This window comes from Muscardinus avellanarius, assembly GCF_963383645.1.
Source record: "Muscardinus avellanarius genome assembly, chromosome: 11".
Taxonomy (NCBI): Eukaryota; Metazoa; Chordata; class Mammalia; order Rodentia; family Gliridae; genus Muscardinus; species Muscardinus avellanarius.
Genome location: NC_137797.1, coordinates 77589601 through 77609080, shown reverse-complemented (window position 1 = coordinate 77609080; position 19480 = coordinate 77589601). Strand labels below are relative to the sequence as shown.

General features: G+C 36.7%; 1 protein-coding gene across 3 annotated transcripts in view; it reads left to right on the top strand.

Moving 5' to 3' along the window:
* TMEM117 (transmembrane protein 117) overlaps positions 1–19480 on the top strand; it is a gene marked incomplete at both ends in the record, with an annotated part of 622588 nt that overhangs the window by 70662 nt on the left and 532446 nt on the right. For all 3 annotated transcript variants that reach the window (XM_080706437.1, XM_080706438.1, XM_080706439.1), the window contains one exon: positions 17712–17844. In XM_080706437.1, the coding sequence (XP_080562563.1) occupies positions 17712–17844 (133 nt within the window). The remainder of the gene's footprint in view (positions 1–17711; positions 17845–19480) is intronic.

Genomic DNA, 19480 nt, shown 5'->3' with positions numbered 1-19480 from the left:
GGCTTATTGGCTTGCTCATAAGCTAGCTGTTTAATCAATTGCATGGCAGCGTCCACATCAGGGAAAACCCGAGAAGCTGTTTCCACAAGCCGTGATAAAAAAAAAAATCAGCAAAAGGCTCATTGGGTCCTTGAGTAACTTTTGACAAACTGGCTCCTAAATTACCTGTCCCTGATAACATCTTCCATGCCCTTAATGCTGCTTGATTAATTTTCCCATACACCTGCTGTGGGTACCCATTTTGATTATTAGCAAATGGTCCCTGTCCCATTAACATATCCAAATCCAAGCAGGTTGCCCTGTCTGAGCATTAACACGAGCTTGATCAGAGCAATATTCTATATAGGCTGACTTCCAATTAAGATAGGCTCCACCAGACAGTACAGCCCTGCACAAATTCATTCAATCATTTGGAGTCATGGAGTATCTTTCAAAGGATTCTACCAGTGACAAGGTAAATGCGGCCTGCACTCCATATGTAGACACAGCTTCTTTTAATCTTTGAACAATCTTCCAATCCAATGGCTCATGATACCTTTGCTGATTCTGGTCAAGAAACACAGGAAATGCTCCTGGTGTAGGCAAAATCTCCGCCCACGGACTAACCTCAGGTCTCTTCTGCCTATCAGACTTTCCTTTCTCAGTAAAATATGGTGGCAGACTAGGAGAGGGAAGGGGAGGAGCGGAAGGTTCAGGATGTTTCTTTTTTCTGCTATAAGACATTTGGAATCTGCGCCAAGATTCTAACAAAGCTTCTTCCTCCTTATCTCTTTCTGGTGGAACAGGCCATATTTCTTGTTCCTCCTCGGAGGAATCAGAGGAGTCGCTTTCAGAGGACTCCTCATCCCTGTGAGAGTCTGCCTGTTGACCTTGCCCTGAAATCTCTTCTTTTGTTTCTTCTAAAACATTAGAGCCTTCAGCTAGAACTTGATGATACCTCCCTGTTTTGTCTGTCAGGCATGATTTAATTAAGCTCCAGATAGCCAATGCCCCAGGTGGGAGAGCCCCTTCAGCATCGGCCTTAAGAAGATCCTGACCAAGACATTTCCACTGAGGAGTGTTAACATATCCTTCCTCTAAAAACCACGGAGCTACAGTTTTAACTGTGCTAAGAAAATTTTCTAAAGTGGCTGCTTTCACTTTCTCTCCCCCCTTAGACAGAATGTTACGAAGAGCCTCTTTGACCTTCATGGTAGAAACCTTAGACCCCATGATAAGTTTTACATCGTCGCAAATTCCTGCGAAGCTATCGTCGCAAATTCCTGCGAAGCTATCGTCGCAAATTCCTGCGAAGCTATCGTCGCAAATTCCTGCGAACCTATCATCGCAAATTCCTGTGAACCTACACAGCGCTGTCCCTCACTTATCCGCGAGCCTTATCTTATTTTATCACTTACCTGTGAATTTTTTGCTACGTTTTTTTTTTTTTTCTCTCTCCCGGGTCTCGGCGCCACTTATCGCGTCCCTAAGGCTCTGACCAGCAGAGCCTAGGGAAAAAACAAATGAACGCCGACTCTGTTGATGATGCTTCCTCTTTAATGCTTCCCACTCAATGCGCACAGCAGGCAAATATATATCAGTCTCATAACCCCTCCCTCATCACTCCACCAACCCCAAGCTTCCCACAGCTAGGGCATGCGCATTTCTAACCCTCTCATAGGCGGGCTGGTGGTAGCATGAGGCGCTGCATCACTGATCATCCATAGGGTGCCTGATAGGGCTCAATGCACAGGCTCAGGGCACCACCAGCCCCGTGAGCCTCGTGACTTGGCTGCAAGCCTAGGCGCCATCTTGAGTCCACGCTGGCAACAAGCCTGGGTGCCATCTCGGTCCAGCCGAGTGGGCCCCGACAGGATTCAATCCCCAGTACTGCATAAATAAATAAATAAATAAATAAATAAATAAATAAAACAAAAAATATTTGCACCTCTTCCTCATATTAAAAATTCTTTTTGCCATCATACTACTCCAGACCTACAGTGCTTTCCACTGTGCTACTGCAGGAGCATTTTAAAGTCCATTTTTTTGACATGTGAATTCATTGTATAAATGTGTCTTCTAAAGTGTAATCCTGAGAGTGCATCATCTTTGGTTGGAGATCTACGCATTCATTGTGTTCAAAATTAAGTATAATATCTTAACCAGATATTTGAAGTCCTTCCCAAGTTTAAGGCAGTCTAACTTTCTGCTCTTTGCTTCCTATATCTTGCAGGCCAGTAACACAGTTGCTTTTTATTAACCCTCAGTCTATGCTGTGCTCTCCATTTAGGCATTTTGACTTATGTTGTCTTTTATAACTGGAGCCTCTTAATTAGGGAGATTCCCACCCTTCCATTTAAAAAATCATGCCTTTGCTGATTCTCTTCACACAGTGTTATCTTTCCTCATTTGAAATCCATAGCATTTTCTATTTTTTTCTGTAACACTTTTATTATGGAGCTCTGCATTATTTGTATGTATTGGTTTGTCTCTATCAATCTAGTTATCTAGTTATCTAGAGGCTAAATGAAAGTTTTGTTTTTTTCTGCTCTCTTTTGTCCTTTTTCTTTTTCTCTACTCTCATGTATTACATTTTCTACCCAAATCAACTGTTATTTATCCATGCCATTTGCCTTTTTGTTTCTTTGTATATCATTTTACCCCAACTAAATTTCAAGTTTCTTCTTCTTCTTCTTTTTTTTTTTTTTTTTTTTTTGGTGGTACTGGGGTTCCTGGATTCCTGGAAGCCCTTCTACATCCGGGCTACACTCCCAGACCTATTTTATACTTTTTTTTTTTTTTTTGAGAAAGGGTCTCTTAAGCAAGTGCAGCTGGCTTCGAATCTGCGCGAGCCTCCTGTCTCCGCCTCTCAAGTGCAGGGATTACAAGCGTGCACTACCACGCCCGGCTAAATTTCAAGTTTCTTGAGGAACAGTTTTTATATTCACAATGGTGGTTAAGGTTAGTTCCACACAGAGCACCACTACATAAATATTTGATGAGTAAATGAGTTGCACCTTTTTGCTTAGTGGACATTCTGTTCACTGATGTTCCATGCTGGCTGCTCCTCCACTTCTACCTCTGTCTGATTGCTTTCATCTTGCAACTAGGTCTCCCAAGCTCCCACTTTCATGTTCTCAAGGTGGCCTTTCTTCTTGGACCCCACAGTGTACAGCCCCAAATCATTTTTTCCCCCCAAACTAAATCTCCATGCAAATTGCTCATGTTAGCAAGAGCACCCACTTGTAGGCAGGACCAGGAATTGCACAATAAAGAATTTTTTGTTGGCTTTAACCAGTGAGTAGTTGTCTCTCACCAACTCTGATTTCTCTCAATGATCCTGTAGTCTGTTTTCTTGAGTGTTAGAAGGCAATACACATGCAATAGTGCTCCTAATAAAAGGAGATATAATGCTAAAGATTGTAACAGTAACATAGCAATATGTAATGGGTTGTTGTGTGTTTGAATTTAAAAGCATACTAGAAAATAAGGCATCACTGGTGACTTCCTTTACAGTGAGCAAAAAGAAGATCTGACATTAAGATACAAGCAATCTAGCCCTTACTTGTGCTTTTAGTTTACCTATACTTAAATATCTGTATTTTTTTGGTAAGGCAAAGACATTACAATTAGGTGCTAACTTTGGTGAGTGGGGACCTTCTGTTATCATGATGTTGCTTCCTTATACTCCAGGGTCTCAGGCTTCTGGTGCCTTTGCTTTGAGGTTTGCTTGGTAAATCCATGTCAGCTTGTTAATTTTACCCTTACCTAATTTCTTTATATATTTTCATTGTAATTTTAAATAGCATAGGTAGTTTTGCAAAAGTGTAGAAACTAGAATTCATGATAACACTGATTAGTGTCTGGGTGATTGAATTTTATCATTTTGTAGAGCATTTGGTTGTTTTTACCACTGATGTTTTTAATTACTCTATAAGGCCCAATAAGAAGTACTCCTTTTCTCTGCCCAAGTTTTAAGCAAATTAAGAAATAAGAATAATAAACTGGGTGTAGGGATGCATGCCTGTAATCCCAGTGCTTGGGAGGCTGGGGAGAGGAGGATCTCAGGTTTGAGGCCAGCTTCAGTGATTTAGTGAGACCCTCAGCAATTTTGTGAAACCTATTTCAAAATAAAAGATAAAAAGGCTAGAGTTATAGCTCAGAAGTAGAATGACCCTGGGTTCAATCCCTAGGAAAGAAAGAAAGAAAGAAAGAAAGAAAGAAAGAAAGAAAGAAAGAAAGAAAGAAAGATTATGGTGATCATATCACCTTTATTCCGGAAAGATTGCATATTGGAGAATATGGCTTCTATCTGTAGGCAAGAGGAACTCCTGATATTAAACTCCAAAGTCAAAGAGGATTTTGCAGTCCTGAGCAATAATGCTGCAGGACACACCTCTCTCTAGAGCAGAGGAGAATTTAGAGTGCTCACCAAAAGAGAAATGGGCTCTAGAAAGAAAGTCCCATCTTACACATGCCAGTTTTCTTTTTCTAAATTGATCTATTAAGATTCTTTTATCCTGGACATGGAGACATTAGGAGTATTATGGCTAGTGGATCCTTTTCTAGTTGGAAGAAAACAAATTGGATTAAGAAATAGATACTCCCTCTAATAAGGCTAAGCCTCTTACGATAATCTGCTTGCTGGGAAAAATTATATGGCCAGTTACAATGGATTTATTCTAATATCTTTACTTTTATTCTTTTTAAGAAATAGCTGAGGAAAAAAAAGACTAAAAATAGGTCTAGGGTTGTGGTACTGCAATAAAAAAAAGCTGAGATTTCAAGCAATTTTTACATTTAAAAACTAAGGTTTTTTTCTTCTTTCTTTCTTTATTCTTTTTATTGGTGCGTTGTATTCATACATTATAATGGGACAAAAACTTGTGTAGACATACATTCACACATTGCCCAGTTAGCCCCTACCCAATCCCCACCCCATTCCCTCCCCATCCCTCCTTCCCATGCTTGGCTTAGTGGTTGACATCTAATATTACAGCAATTTATCCAAAATTAACAATGATAATCTCACATAACAGATCCATCTGTCTGATATCAAATTTTTGATCACTTAGATATAACATTTCAGTATTTCTTTTTGCTTTCTTTCTTACTAGAGGATTTTTTTTCTATTTTTTTTAAGGTTAAACTATCTTACACTTATTTTTTTTTCAGAAAAAGTCTATCCTAACAAGAAATATGAACTCTAAATACCCAAAACACTCTCAAAAAAGAATAAAGCTAGTAGATGTACAATTTCTGATTTCAAACCGTATAGAACTACAATAATTGAAATAGTGTAGTACTGCTATAAAGGCAGATATATAGACCGGTGGATTAAAATAAAAAATCCTTGAAATAAATTCTTCCATATATGGTCAGGTTACTTTGACTAGGTTTCCAAGAACATTTGGTGAAGTAAATAATAATCTTTTCACTAAATATTGTTGAAAAATAATAATTACATGAAAAAAGAATAAAATTGGACCCATACCTAACACCATATACAAATATTAACTCAAAATAGATAAAAGACCTAAATATAAATCTTAAGACTATAAACTTTTAGAAGAAAACCTGGGTCATAAAACTTCACAACATTGAAATTGGCAGGGATTTCTTGGATATGATTCCAAAGGCACAGGCAACAAAAGAATAAACAAACAAACTTCATAAAAAATAAAAAAAATTGTACATCCAAAGACAATATAAATAGAGTTAAAAGTTACTGATAGAATGGGGTAAAATATTTCCAAATGCTATATCTGAAGGTATATTAATATTCCAACTAGAAATCCTAAAAGTTAGCAACAATAAAAGCAAAAAATACAATTTAGAAATAGGTAAAAGACTAAAATAGATAATGAAGCTCCAAAGATTTTTATATGACCAATAAGCACATGAATATCACTCATCATTATAATAATATAACTAAGTATTAAGGAAATACAAATAAAAACTATAGTGAAATACTACTTCACATTTGTTAGGATGGCTACTTAACATGAATTACCTTGCTCTAGCCCTTTACCTTGAGTTTGTTATTATCTTAACCTGTAAAGTGTGTTTCTTGTAAGCAGCAATATCATTTCTTGTAACTTAACATAATTAAGGCTGTATACAAAAGTCAGCATCTGGTTTTTAATCCATTTTGCCAATTTATATATTTTTATTGGGGAATTAAGGCAATCTACATTCAGTGTGATTATTGAAAGATAACTATTAATTCCTAACATGTTAAGATTTTCTTCTTGAAAATTTTTTATTGGTGCATTATATTCATACATCATATTGGGGTAAAAATCTTGTGTGTACATACATGTACACATCACCAATTTAACCCCTACCAATTCCCACCCCATTCCCTTCCCATTCATACTTCCCTGACTTAGTGGTTGATTTCAGTGTGTTTAAGTACATTGTGTGTTTTAGAGAATTTCCTCTTCCCCCCTCCCATCCCCTCATTTACATTGTCTTATTTGCTCCTCTATAGGATTTCCTTTTTCATCTAGTGTTCCTCCTATGACCCATGTCTCCTTAGCTTTCACATATTAGGGAAAGCATCCAATTTCTTATTTTTTGTGACTGACTAATCTCACTCAGCATAATGTCCTCCAGTTCCATCCATTTCCCTGAAAATGATGTAATTGAGTTTTTTTTAATGGCTGAGTAAAATTCAATTGTGTACATATCCCACAGTTTTGTAATAATTTATCTGTTGATGGACATCTTGGCTGGTTCCATAGTTTGGCTATGGTGAATTGTGCAGCTATGAACATAGATACACATGCATTAGTTTGGTAGTTTGATTTCCTTTCTTTTGGGTAGATACCCAGAAGTGGTATTGCTGGATGAAATGGTAGATTTGTTCCCATTCTTCTGAGGATTCTTCATACTGTTTTCCAAAGTGGTTGCACTAATTTGCAATCCCACCAACAATGTTTTAGAGTTTCTACTTCTTCAAATCCTCACCAGCATTTGTTGTTGTTTGTGTTTTGAATGATTGTCATTCTAGTTTGAGTTAGGTGAAATCTCAGGGTAGTTTTGATTTGCATCTCTCTGATTGGCAATGATGTTGAGCATTTCTTCATGCATTTATTAAGATTTTATTTCTGTTTGAAATACTGTTTATTCTTCTTTGCTTAGTCGTCTGCTGGATGGCAAATCTTGTTTCCCTGGTTATGGTGTGTATTACCTATTTCTTCTTTGTAGTTAATCTCTTTGAGTCTTTTCTCCAGTGCTGGTTTTGAAGACATAAATTCCTTGAGTTTCTGTTTGCCATAAAAGCTTCTTATTTTCCCATCTAATTTGTTAGGTAGTTTTGCTGGGTAGGAAATTTTTAACTGGAAGTTGTTTTCTTTCAGAGTTTGGAATATGTTACTCCAAACCCTTCTGGCTTTCATGACTTGGTTTGGAAAGGCTGGAGTGATTCTAATTGGTTTGCCTCTGAATGTCACTTGGCCTTTTGTTTTTGTTGCCTTTAAGATTCTCTGCTTGGCTTCCATGTTGGTCATTTTGACAATTATGTGGGATGGGGATCCTCTTCTCCAATCCTGTCTAAAGGGAGTTCTATAAGTTTCCTGGACCTGTGTATCGACCTCTTGCTCTATGTTTGAAAATTTTTCTGCTATTATTTCTTTGAAGAGATTATTGATCTCTTTGGTTTCACCTTCTTTTCCCTCCTCTATTCCGATTATTCTTAGGTTAGCTCTCTTAAAGTGGGCCCATATTTCTTCAATGTCAGATTCCCGTTGTCTGATTTTTTTCCTAAGTTATATATTATACATTCATTTTTGGAGTGATCATCTTCTAGGAGCAAGATTCTATTCTCCATGTGGTCTAATCGATTGTTTATAGTTTGAATTGATGCCTTTACTTCAATGATTGCATCCTTTATTTCTTTTAGACTCTCTCTAAATTCTTTTCAAGGGTCCTGTATTATTTTTACAGTTATTTTCCTGATTTGATCTTCTAGAGGTCTCTGAATTTCTGTGTTATCAGGTTCTGAGATTATGTGGTTGCGGGCATTCATTGCTCTATTGTTGTTCCTCTTTCCCATGATTTTAGAAGTTTGTGCTTTCTCTGGGTTCTTCCCTGGGTTTCCACGACTTCACTTAGAGTGCTCTGGATCTCAAGTTTGTGGTAATCTCAGCCACCACTACTTCTTTACTGGGTTGTATCACAAAGTCTCAGACCCAGGGAGTTAATCGAGGCTGCGCGAGACCATGGGGGTGCCAGGCTGGGCATTTTCCCATAGGGAGCTGCAGCTAGGGTGTGATATCTCTGCCACTGCTACTCCTTCACTGCGTTGGACTGCAAAATCTCAGACCCAGGGGGATTATCAAACCTGCGCAAGTTCCTAGGAGTACAGTCCAGGGATTTCTCCTTTAGGGGCAGAAATTTCACTTATGCTTATTGTGTATGCTGATCTGGAGCTGTCGTGTGCATAGTGATTTTGCCACTGCTGCTGGCAATATAATGCTACTGCCATGCCCTCGTCTGTGAGGCTCCTGTATTTCTTTTCTGGTTTTGAGCTCCATTCTGAGTCCCTGGAAGGCGTGATGAGCTTGGCTACTGGGAGTTTTAGACATTATTTGGACTGAAATAACTGCTGAATTACACCTGAACAATCTGCAGCTGCTCACTTCAGCTCTTTGTTTACCTTTCTTCTCTGGAGCCTGGTGCTGTGAGGGAAGATGGTGCCAGCATGGCTCCGCTGCCACTATGTGGACTGGTTTCTGGTCTCTGGTTGTTCTTCTAGTCTTCTTTTTCTCTGTCCCTTGTGTTTACATTTTTTATTTCTCTGCTGATAGTGTTTTCTGGCTATGAAAAGTGCTGATTTTGTGGCAATAGAGATTGAGTGTTAGCAGGACTTTTAAACACTGCTTTACTCAGTCGCCATCTTCCCAGAAGTCTCAGTAGCTTTTCTATATGCTAACCATGTATCCACTGAGAAAAATTGATAAAACAATTATATTCACAATAACCTCAAAAACAATACATACTTAGGAATAAATCTTACCGAGGAGGTAAAAGACCTCTCTAATGAAAATTATAAAACACTAAAGAAAGAAGCTGAACATCTTAGAAGATGCAAAGATCTCCCTTGCATGGATAGGCAGAAATAATATTATCAAAATGGCCATGCTACTAAGTAATCTATAGAGTCAATAAAATCCCTGTCAAAATACCAATGTCATTTTTCACAGACCTAGAAAAATCATTCATAGACTTCATATGGAGAAACAAAAGACTCAGAATAGCCAAAACAATTCTGGCAATAAGAACCATACAGGAAGCATTATAATTCTAGCAATAGGAACTATGCAGGAGGAATCATAGTTCTTAACTTCAAATTATACCACAGAGCTATAGAAATAACAGCATGATATTAGCACAAAACAGATAAATAGACCAATGGAACAGAATAGAAGATACAGAAACAAATCCACACACTTGTAGCAAATTGATTTTTGAAAAAATGACAAACAGATATGTTGGAGAAAAGAGAGCCTTTTCAACACATGGTGCTGGCAAAACCAGTTATTATTTATAGAAAAATGGAATTGAACCCTTACCTGGCACCCTGTTTAAGGATCAACTGAAGATGGATTAAAGGTCTGGAAATTAGGCCAGAGACATTGAAGTTACTAGAGGAGAATATAGATCCAACACTGTAGCATATAGGTACAGGGAGAAACTTTTTCACTAATATCTCCAAAACTCAGGGAATTAAAATAATAATAAAGTGGATGGCATTAAACTAAAAAGCTGCTTATCAACAGAAATCATCAAGACTCTAAAGAGTCTAAAGAGAGAGCCTACAGAATAGAAGAAGGTCTTTGCCAGGTATCTCTCTGATAGAGGACTAGTATCTAGAATATATAGAATACTTAAAAGACTCTAACAAAACCAATAAAAAAATGGACAACTGAACTAAATATATACCTCACAAAAGAAGAGATATACATAGCTAGTAAATACATGAAAAATTGTTCCACATCATTGTCAATCAGAAAGATGTGAATTAAAATTACTCTGATACTCCATTTATCCCCAATCAGAATGACAACCATCAGAAAGTCAAACAACAATAAATGCTGATGAGGATGTGGGGAAATAGGAACACTGTTGGTAGGATTGTAAATTAGTGCAGCTTCTATGGAGATCTGTGTGCAGATTCCTCAGAAAATTGGGCAATGGGTCCACTTATATCACTCCTGGCTAACTTTCCAAAGAGGTTGAAATCAGTGAACTGTAGTAATATATGCATATCCATGTTCATAGCCGCACAATTCACAATAGTCAAATCATGGAACCAACCTAGGGTCTGTTGAGATGAGTGGATTAGAAAATTATGGGATATACACACAATGAAATTCTACTCAGCAATCAAGAAGAACAAAATAATGTCATTTTCAGGAAAATGGATGGATCTGGAGAACATTATGCTAAGTGAAATTTGCCAGTAATAGAAAGTGACGTCATATATTTTCTCTAATATGCAGAAGCTTGAGTGTAATTGGAATACCAGAGAGACTTCAAAGAGTGGAGAAGAAACTCTAGTGGAGCTAGGGAAGTGGTCTAAGTGAAGGTGGAGGGGGAATGAAGGGTCAATGAAGAAATTACTTCCATTGACTTTATGTACATATGTGAGAATACCAATGACAATCTCATATGGAGAAGGGAGGATGAAGAGAGAGCTGAGGAAAGCTCATTAAGTGCTGTGTGCATACATGTCACTCTCATTATTCCTTACATTATGATGTGAGACTATAATTCACCAATAAATTCATAAAAATAAATAAAATAGAGCCTGGGGTGTATCTCAGTGGTAGAGTACCTTGGATTCAATCCCCACTACCAAACATACAAGAAAAATATAGTATTCCTTCAAATAACTGCAGGTGCAAGCCAGGTGTGGTGGCACACGCTTGTAATCCCCACCCTTGGGAGGCGGAGACAGGAGGATCGCACAGGTTCTAAGCCAGCCGCGCTGGCTTAAGAGACCCTGTTTCTAAATAAAAGTATCAAATAGGTCTGGGTTGTAGCCCAGAGGTAGAAGGGTTTCCAGGAACACCAGTACCACCACCAAAAATAATAATAATAATAATAATAATAATAATAATAATAACTGCAGGTGCCATTCATTTCCTATGTATGTGGATATCCAAGTCATATAGTTATGTGAGGTTTTGGAGAAGATGATAGATGACAGCGTTAACTTAGATTTGCAGTTCCGTTGAGCAAAGTACCCTTTTATTTGTCCTGTTATATTATCTAGTCAGGATCTTGTAATAATGCCATACTTTTTCTTCCAAATTAAATTAATCTTGTTTTGTCTTAGGAAGGTAGAGGGTACGATATTGGTAATATTTTAGATCATCTTTTCTATCATTAAAGTTTATAAAAATATCAGGAAGTAGAGGGGATTTAAAAATAAATCCTTCAGTTTTCATTTATCTCTCACTCCTTTTCCTAATGCTGTTTGGGCGGTGGTCTTCTACCACCTCTTTGGCACTATGACTGTGAGCTAATCGGGTCATTGTTATCCTAATGGAGGTGGGTGACTGCCCCACTGATCCCATTTTCTTGGGACTAGCTCCTTATGATGACCTAGACTTCCAAGGCCATGATACTTGATAACCTGATCTTCACCAGGTGTGAAAACAGACTCAACAACTTATCCAGACTTTCAGCAACTTAGCAAATAACATGGGTCTGGAGGTGTAGCTCATATGTAAAATGCCCCTTCGTTCAATCTCCAGCAATTTATTAACATTCATTCTCTCCCCCCGCCCCTCTCTCTCTCTGTCTCTCTCGCACACGCACGCACACACACACACACACACACACACACACACACACACACAGAGGAGGAGGTCACTATTAATAATTACCCCAGGATCCTAATTATAAGCCACTACTGTCCCAGGCAGTAGCACATATGATGACCCTGCCTACAGAAATGATATTTATTTATTTATTTATTTATTTATTTATTTATTTTGTGGGTCTGGGGATGGAACCCAGGGGCATTCAACCTTTGAGCTACATCCCCTGCCCTATATTTTTATTCTTTATTTCAAAACACGCTCTCACTAAGTTGCAGAGGGCCTTACTAAGTAGCTGAGACTGGTGTTGAACCGCAATCCTCCGGTCTCAGCCTCCCAAATGCTAGGATTACAAGCGTGCACCACCATGCCCGGCGTGAATGATATATTTTTATGTGGCATCTTTGGGTAGCTACAAGGCTCTTGGTTTGACTAGATTTTGTGGGAAAGTCATTCATGAGAACAGTCAGCTGATGGCAGTCTATATGTCCATGTTTTTATCATTAGATGGTCATGAATTAATCTTGAGGTAGCTGATGGGAAATTTTATAATACGATTTGAGTCAACAATTGGGTCACACCAGTTCTGGCCTTAAAATATTGCAGTACTTTTATTTTTTTTATTTTTTTTACCCCTAGTGAATTTTAAGCCATGTCAACCTGCCATTTTGTTCTAATGATAGAAAATGGTGCCAGACAATGAGCTTGGCAATGATAGCATAAGTGGTATTGTCACATTTCTCTTTTATACAAACATAGTATTATTTCAGCCAGTACATAGCAATCCACAATGTTTTATTTGTAAAGCACTCATATCTCCAGCATTATTACTTGACTTTTAAAGTACAATCATTAGTGAGTTTTTGACATATGCATATGCTAAGAAATTCACATTTAAATCTTAAAGGAACTCTAATTGCTAGTTTATATGGTTCTTCATTATCAAGTACTGAATTAAATAGTAGATTTTGGTTTAAAGCTGAAAGAACTTGCAACAAAAGAATCCCTGAACAAAGAGAGTCCAGGAGTCTAAAATAAGGTCATATTTTCATTAAATATTCAAGTAATGGTTGACTTCAAGCCCTTTTGTGCTTTGCTCACAGCTGTACCTCTGACATCTAGGGCTTTGTCTGACATAATAGGCATTTATTAAACATTTGTTTAATGAATGAATAAAAATTCTTTATAGTTTGCATTAAGATATTTTTGTCCTGTATCTTTACTCTCAAATGTTCCATGCTTAGTATTTATTTACTTATTTATATTCTTGCCAGTCTGTTGTGGAGAGGCTTGAAAATATCGGGCTTCCAATAATTATCAATCAATGAGTCAATAAGTTCTATAATCTTGTAATTTTCTGTGATAGTGTCATAGGTTTCAGTAGAGTTTTACATATTTTTCTTTCAGTTATACTGTCACTCTCCTGACTTTCATATTTGCCCTTTTCTTCTCCTGTACAGGCCACGAAAGCAGGTGATGTAACCCCATCTGCTTTATTTTGCTCCATCTAAAGTTTTAGTTAGGATAATGTTTCTGTTAGCCTGGTTTCCAAATGACAACTAATATGCTATTTTAATAAAAGTGGATATGGACTTCCGGGAAGATGGCGACCGAGAAAAGCGGGGCTTAAGAGCCCCGCTAACAACAAATCTCCATTACCACAAAATAAGCGCCTTTCAAAGCCAGAAAACAACATCACCAGAGAAACAAAAAAAAATCACCAGGCTCCAGAGAGAAAGCGGACTGAGAACAGAGCCACAGAGGAGATCCTTATGCCCGAGGACGTGGCCTCATGCCTGAAGATGCAGCAGCAGCGCCATACTGCCCGCGGCACCGGAGAATTCACGGGACGGCCACAGCAAGCTGAGGGGAGCTGCTGCGGAACAGCCAGGCGGGATTTCTCAGCGCAGAGAGCACCTAAAGCTCCCAGTGGCTGAGCTCAGCACACGCTGCAGGGATTCAGAGTGGAAATCAAAACCAAGAAAAAAAACGCCAGCCCCACAGCCGAGGGCGTAGCAGCGGCGCCATATTGCCACAGGCGGCAGCAGCACCGAATTCACCGAATTCAGTACAGCTATATCTGCGTACTCAAGAACAGTGAGTCAAATTGCGGGCCACAGCGTAGAAATCCAGTACTGTACTCACTGGGACTTGACCCAGTGGGAGAGGGGCGGTGGCAGTGATATCACACCATAGGAGAACGTGCAACCTGGCACCCCCCACAGTCTAAAGTAGCCCCTATCGACTCTCTGGGTTGGACTCTGTGATACAACCCAGTAAAAGAGTAGTGGGGTCTGAGATACTACTGACTCGAGATCCAGAGCACCTTAAGTGAAGTCATAGTGACCCAAGGGAAGAACCCAGAGAAGGCACAAACTTCCTAAATCATGGGAAAGAGGAATAATACTGGAGCAATGAATGCTCACAACCCCACAACATCAGAACCCGATAAAACAGAAAATCAGAGATTTCTAGAAGATCAAATCAGGAAAATAACTGTAGAAATAATAGAGGTGCTTCGAAAAGAACTCAGAGAGAGCCAAAAAGAGATAAAGGATGCAATTAATGAAGTAAAGGCCTCAATTCAAAGCACAAACAACTGATTAGACCACATGGAGAACAGAATCTCGCTCTTAGAAGATGATCATTCCAAAAATGAACGCATAGTTTCTAATCTAGAAAAAAATATCCGAATGCAGGAATCTGACATTGAAGAAATATGGGCCCATTTTAAGAGAGCTAACCTAGAATAATTGGAATAGAGGAGGGAAAAGAAAGTGAAACCAAAGGGATCAACAATCTCTTCAAGGAAGTAATAGCAGAAAATTTTCCAAACATAGAGCAAGAGGTTGATATACAGGTCCAGGAAACTTATAGAACTCCCTTTAGACAGGATCGGAGAAGAGGTTCCCCACGCCACATAATTGTCAAAATGACCAATGTGGAAGCCAAGCAGAGAATCTTAAAGGCAACAAAAACAAAGGGCCAAGTGACATTCAGAGGCAAAGCAATTAGAATCACTCCAGACTTCCCAAACCAAGTCATGAGAGCCAGAAGGGCTTAGAGTAACATATTCCAAACTCTGAAAGAAAACAACCTCCAGGCAAAAATTTCCTACCCAGCAAAACTTTCTATCAAATTAGATGGAAAAATAAGAAGCTTCCATGACAAACACAAACTGAAGGAATTTATGTCTTCAAAACCAGCTCTAGAGAAAATACTCAAAGAGATTAACCACAAAGAAGAAATAGGTAACACACACCAGAACCAGAGAAACAAGACTTTCCATCCGACATCTAAGATTGGTTATCTGTGGAGATTCATTATTTATGTTAGTCTTTTACCTATCTCTAAATGGTATTGTTTGCCTTTATTGTTGTTAATTTTTAGGATGTCTAGTTGGAATATTAATATACCTTCAGATATAGCATTTGGAAATATTTTATCCCATTCTATCAGTAACTTTTAACTCTGTTTACATTGTCTTTGGATATACAATATTATTTTTTATTTTTTAGGGAGTTTGTATACTCTTCTGTTGCCTGTGCCATTGAAATCATATCCAAGAAATCACTGCCAATTTCAATGTTGAAAGGTTTTATGAACCAGATTTTCTTCTAAAAGTTTATAGTCTTAAGATTTATATTTAGGTCTTTTATCTATTTTGAGTTAATATTTGTATATGGGATTAGGTAAGGGTCCAATATTATTCTTTTCCATGTAATTATTATGTTTCAACAATATTTAGTTAAAAGATTATTATTTCCACCACCAAATGTTCGTGGAAACCTTGTCAAAAATAACTTGACAATATAGGGGAGAATTTAGCTCAAGGCTTTATTTAACTCCAATGGTTTATATATCTGCCTTTAGAACAGTACTACACTGTTTCAATTATTGTAGCTTTATATGGTTTGAAATCAGAAAATATATATCTTTTAGCTTTGTTCTTTTTCAAGATCATTTTGGGTATCTAGAGTCCATATTCCATATTAGGACAGATTTTTTTTTTCTGAAAAATAAATATATAAATATATGATAGTTTCACCTAAAAAAATAGAAAAAAATATTCTCTGGTAAGAAAGAAAGCAAAAAGAAATATTGAAATGTTATCTTTAAGTCATCAAAAGCTTGGTATCAGACAAATGAAACTGTTATGTGAGATTATCATTTTTAATTTTTGATAAATTGCTATAATACTAGATGTCAATCACTAAGCCAAGCATGGGAGGGAGGGATAGGGAGAGAACGGGGTGGGGGTCGGGTGGGGGCTGACTGGGCAATGTGTGCATGTATGTCTACAAAAGTATGTATCCCACTATGATGTATGAATACAGTGCACCAATTAAAAAAAATCTTAAAAAAAAGTGATATATAAGGGGGAGTTTAGTAGTTTAGTTATAAAAGATGATTTATAGGTGTATTCATTTCGAGTCACCCCCTCATGCCATTTTGGCATGGGGCTGTATTTCTATTTTCTGTATTTCTATCTTTTAATAAACTTTTTAAAATCTTCAGCAACTGGCCCAGGCCGCCCTCCCCCTTCATGCCATTTTCTGTATTTCTATTTTCTGTATTTCTATCTTTTTAATAAAGTTCTTTAAATCTTCAGCAATAAATAAATAAATAAAGATGATTTATTTCTATTATCGATCAATGAATCAATAAGTCCTATAATTTTCTATTCTATAAGTTCTACAACTTTCTATTCTCCGTGAGCTACATGAGAGCTAATGTTTGTCCCTAGAGAGATCATTTCCTGATGGATATAAATATGTGTATATATGTGTGTATATATATATATATATATATATATATATATAATCAATAAAAAGGGAACATTTAGGTTTTTTTTAGTAAGAAATTTTGTTGTAAGCTTTCAGAAATACCCTAGTTTAATTATAGTCCCTATATCATCTCTCATCATTATTTAGTTTTACTTTCTAAAGATTTGAAATAAGTATAATTGAGAAACATTTTCTTGTGAGAGGCCAGAGTGACCAATGTTCACTTTTTGCTTACTCTCATTTTATTTTAATTATTTTCCCCACCTTTCAGGGTACTAGTACCCTCATCTCTCTCTTTTACAATAAATCAAAACATTCTTTAGACTAATTCTGGTATTAATAATTAGGGTATTAATTTACTTTCATGTTCATTTTAGTATTTTATCTTAAAATATTTGAATTTTAATATTCTCTCTAATTTTCGTATTTGTCTTTGTAATTGGATTTTAATTTTAGGCATTATGGTGGAAATTAAGTTTTGTCAAAAGTCACACCCACCTTCCAAATACACACAAATATTCTTCCAGAGCACTTGTGTAAAAGTCTGTACTTAGGTATGTCTAAGAATGAAGCTAAACTGTTGTGTCTTATGACAGATTTTATTTTTTCAAGACTTCTTGTACCTTAAACAATTGTATCTTTTTATAAGTGAAGTTGGTTTTCATTTAATCATCTGGCTAGTATTAAGAATGTATTGATGGAAGCAAAAGGAAATGATAAGGAATTTATGCAACTTCTTTACCATTTGCTCTAAGTAGTTTTGGTATGAACCAAAAGCATGTTATAAAATAAGAAAAGCAGCAGTAGTAATGCATTAAGTCATCTTGTTTCCACACCAGCCTAATGAACAGTCTCTGTATACTAAATTCTCACATTAAGACCATTTGCTGTAGGATAATACGTGATATGAGGGTCATCATGGACTTTATTCATATCATTTACTTGCAAAAGAATAAAAGGATATTGTACAGTCATTTTGCCACTTTATAGTGGTTTCATTTGTTTTATGGGAAATAGTTCAGAATATAGTGAAAAAATTAAGAATCACTAAAGTATATATGCATGAATTTTTATTTATGTATGATGATTTATGATAATATTTCTATTTCAGGTCAATTACTCCGGTTAAAAATGTTTCGAGAGGATCATGGATCATGGATGACAATGTTCTTCAGCACAATTCTCTTTCTCTTCATATTCTCGCACATATACAACACAATTCTTCTCATGGATGGGAACATGGGGTAGGTTATCTTTCCACTGTCTACTGTGGTGAGTGTTATGTTTGAAACACATAAGAATTCAACCAGGATTTTTTAGTTTGTAGTAGTTTAAACCATCTTCAACAAATAGCCATAATTATGTTTTTCTTTTTTTCAAAACAGTTTATTTTGTTTTGTTTTTGTCAGACAAATATATTGATATTTGGACCATAGTGGAGGATGGAAACTTTTTACAAACTTGCTTATTTGAAAATAAAAATATAAAAGTGTGTAGCATATTACTAGACTTTTCTATGTGGTAGCTTGAGGGCAGGTACTAATTTTATTATAGTGACAGAAAGTATGAGAATTGAAAAACTTATTGACTTGCTTATGTTCACCTAATTAGTAGAACAGGTATATTATGAAAATGTTTGCAATTCCATTATTTTATTTTTTTAGGTGCACTGTAATTTTACATCCTATTGGGGTACAGAATGTTAGAAAAATACAGGCACACAACTCTTGTAATCTCTAGCTAGATAAAGCTGTTTGATATTTGTAGCATTACTTTTCACTCTTTTTGCAGTCTCAACAGAGAGAACTTTGTTATAAGTGGGTCATTTAAAAACTGGGCCACTCTGAAAAATACAGGATTGTAATCCATACTTATCAAACTTTATAGCATACTTTATAGCACGAAGGTGAGTTAATAAGTAGATGACAGTTTTTTTTTTTCAAATTCCTCAGTTCTTTAATTATATAGTGACACAGAAGGGTTGGTCTTTCAATACAATAATTTCCTTTTGGGTTGCCCTCAGTAGGTTTTAAGGAGACCATATAAGGAGATTGGTTTAGTCAACAGCATTAAGAAATATACCAGGAAGGTTTCAACCTACTTTTTCCAATATATTGGAAAGCTAGGTAGAATTCTTTTCTTCTAAGTGTTAAGATACACAAGATTTCTGTCCAGTTCTAGAGTATGAAATCGTTTTGCTACTCCTGTATAGATTTGGGCCACCACTCTTCAATGCTAGGAGGAAAACAAATTTAAAATTGTGTTGTTTTTTCCCCCCTGTACCATTAAAGGAGATGAATAGTCTAGGGAAAGCAAATATTTCATAAGGCTTATACTTTAACCCATGTTAATAAGTGGCAAATTGAAGAATGTGACGTTACATTGAATGTTCAGGCCTTATAAGGTTATTAAAATGTCTTATCAGTAATTATTTCTTATATTTAGCATGATGCTATTAGTACTGGGTATAATGATTTTCAAATGTGGAGTTACAGACTGATATGGCTCAGCCTTAGAGTCTATCATGACTGAATGGGTAATGATTGGAGTAACACAATCAAGGGGCTCTCTGGGAGGTTTTGTACACTCAGAGCACTGGACCAGAAGGGGAAGAACCCATGTAAAAATTACATTTTTAAAGCTGGTGCAGAAACAATACATTGTGTAGTGTATAAGATATGTCCTTTGTGCGGCAGATGATTCTTCATTTGATTATATTTGTATTTTTGTATGGAGCTAATGAGGTCTATGTTAACCAGAGATGCTTATTCTGAGTAAGGAACATATTTCAAAGCAAAAATTTGAAATAGTGATGATGTATATTTACAAACATATCAAAGCAATCACTAAGTTAAACATAAGAAGGAGGGAGTGGAATGT